The sequence below is a fragment of the Parus major genome, unplaced genomic scaffold (assembly GCF_001522545.3).
Source record: "Parus major isolate Abel unplaced genomic scaffold, Parus_major1.1 Scaffold449, whole genome shotgun sequence".
Lineage (NCBI taxonomy): Eukaryota > Metazoa > Chordata > Aves > Passeriformes > Paridae > Parus > Parus major.
The window spans coordinates 1-1,412 of record NW_015379353.1 but is presented as its reverse complement, the minus strand read 5'-3'; the positions used below and the strand labels follow the sequence as shown (position 1 = coordinate 1,412).

General features: G+C 66.3%; 1 protein-coding gene across 1 annotated transcript; it reads right to left on the bottom strand.

Moving 5' to 3' along the window:
• Nucleotides 1-6: 6 nt before the first annotated feature.
• On the bottom strand, nt 7-1,406 carry CDK5RAP3 (CDK5 regulatory subunit associated protein 3). Its single transcript, XM_015616473.1, has 3 exons — nt 1,303-1,406; nt 201-372; nt 7-113 (listed from the first exon to the last, which is right to left on the bottom strand). Exons 1-3 carry the CDS (start codon nt 1,320-1,322, stop codon nt 48-50), a joined length of 258 nt encoding a protein of 85 aa, XP_015471959.1. The 5' UTR covers nt 1,323-1,406; the 3' UTR covers nt 7-47.
• Between the last annotated feature and the right edge of the window lie 6 nt (nt 1,407-1,412).

Genomic DNA, 1,412 nt, shown 5'->3' with positions numbered 1-1,412 from the left:
GGACCCCCCTGGGGACCCCCTGGGGACCCTCGGGGACCCTCGGGGGGTCACAGGTTGATCCCCATCAGGTTCACCGGGCGCCCCCCGTAGCGCTTGGAGATGTCGGCCTCGATCTGCAACGAGAGCGGGATGGGGGGGGCTCAGCGCGGGGAGGGGGGCTCGGCTCCTTTTTTCGGGGGGGATTTTTGGGGGTCCCTCACCAGCCCCCGCAGCTCCTTGGTGGTCTCCTGCAGCTGCTGCAGTTTGGGCTCCAGGGCCGCCTGCTCGGCCAGGGCCTGCTGGCGCCGCTGGGCCAGCGCGTCGCGTTTGGCCAGCAGCAGCTCGGACTGCAGCAGCTTCTGCCGCAGCAGCGCCGTCACCCGCTCCACGTACCTGGGGACAGCGGGGCCACCGCGGGTCACCGGGGGTGGCCTCGGGTGGCCTCGGGTGGCCTGGGGTCACCTGGGGTGGCCTGGGGTGGCCTGGGGACAGGAGGGTCACCGGGGGTGGCCTCGGGTGGCCTGGGGTGGCCTGGGGACAGTGGGGTCACCTGGGGACAGTGGGGTCACCGTGGGTCACCGCGGGTCACCGGGGGTGGCCTCGGGTGGCCTGGGGTGGCCTGGGGACAGTGGGGTCACCTGGGGACAGTGGGGTCACCGTGGGTCACCGTGGGTCACCAGGGGTGGCCTCGGGTGGCCTGGGGTCACCTGGGGTGGCCAGGGGTGGCCTGGGGACAGTGGGGTCACCGGAGGTCACTGGGGGTGGCCTGGGTGGCCTCGGGTCACCTGGGGTCACCCTGCATGGGTTGGGGTTACCTGGGGACAGTGGGGTCACCTGGGGTGGCCTGGGGACAGCGGGGTCACCGGGGGTGGCCTGGGGTCACCTGGGGTCACCTGGGGTGGCCTGGGGACAGCGGGGTCACCTGGGGACAGCGGGGTCACTTGGGGTGGCCTGGGGTGGCCTGGGGACAGCGGGGTCACCTCGGTCACACTGCACAACCCCCATTGTTGGGGCTGTTTTGGGGCTGGTTTAGGGCTTTTTAGGGGATATTTTAGGGCTATTTTAGGGCTATTTTAGGGTCTGTTTTGGGGTTATTTTAGGGTCTGTTTAGGGCTATTTTAGGGTCTATTTAGGACAATTTTAGGGTTATTTTAGGGTCTGTTTAGGGCTATTTTAGGATTATTTTAGGGTCTATTTAGGGCTATTTTAGGGCTATTTTAGGGCAATTTTAGGGCTATTTTAGGGTCTGTTTAGGGGCTATTTTAGGGTCTGTTTCGGGCTATTTAGGACCATTTGGGGGCGGCTCGGGGCCGTTGCAGGCACCTGGGCGAGGCGAGGATCATGCAGAGGTGCTGCACGCTGGGGGAGCAGAGCTGGCCCAGCAGGTCCCGCGCGGTGGCCAGCTGGGCCCGCAGCCGCTGGCCACTCTGGCC

Bases quoted from the DNA above. Each gene is read 5' to 3' on its own strand.
- CDK5RAP3 (XM_015616473.1), bottom strand. From the start codon at position 1,322: ATGATCCTCGCCTCGCCCAG. The intron at 373-1,302 runs GTGCCTGCAACG...CGCTGTCCCCAG, and splicing joins ATGATCCTCGCCTCGCCCAG to GTACGTGGAGCGGGTGACGG. The intron at 114-200 runs GTGAGGGACCCC...CTCTCGTTGCAG, and splicing joins CCAAGGAGCTGCGGGGGCTG to ATCGAGGCCGACATCTCCAA.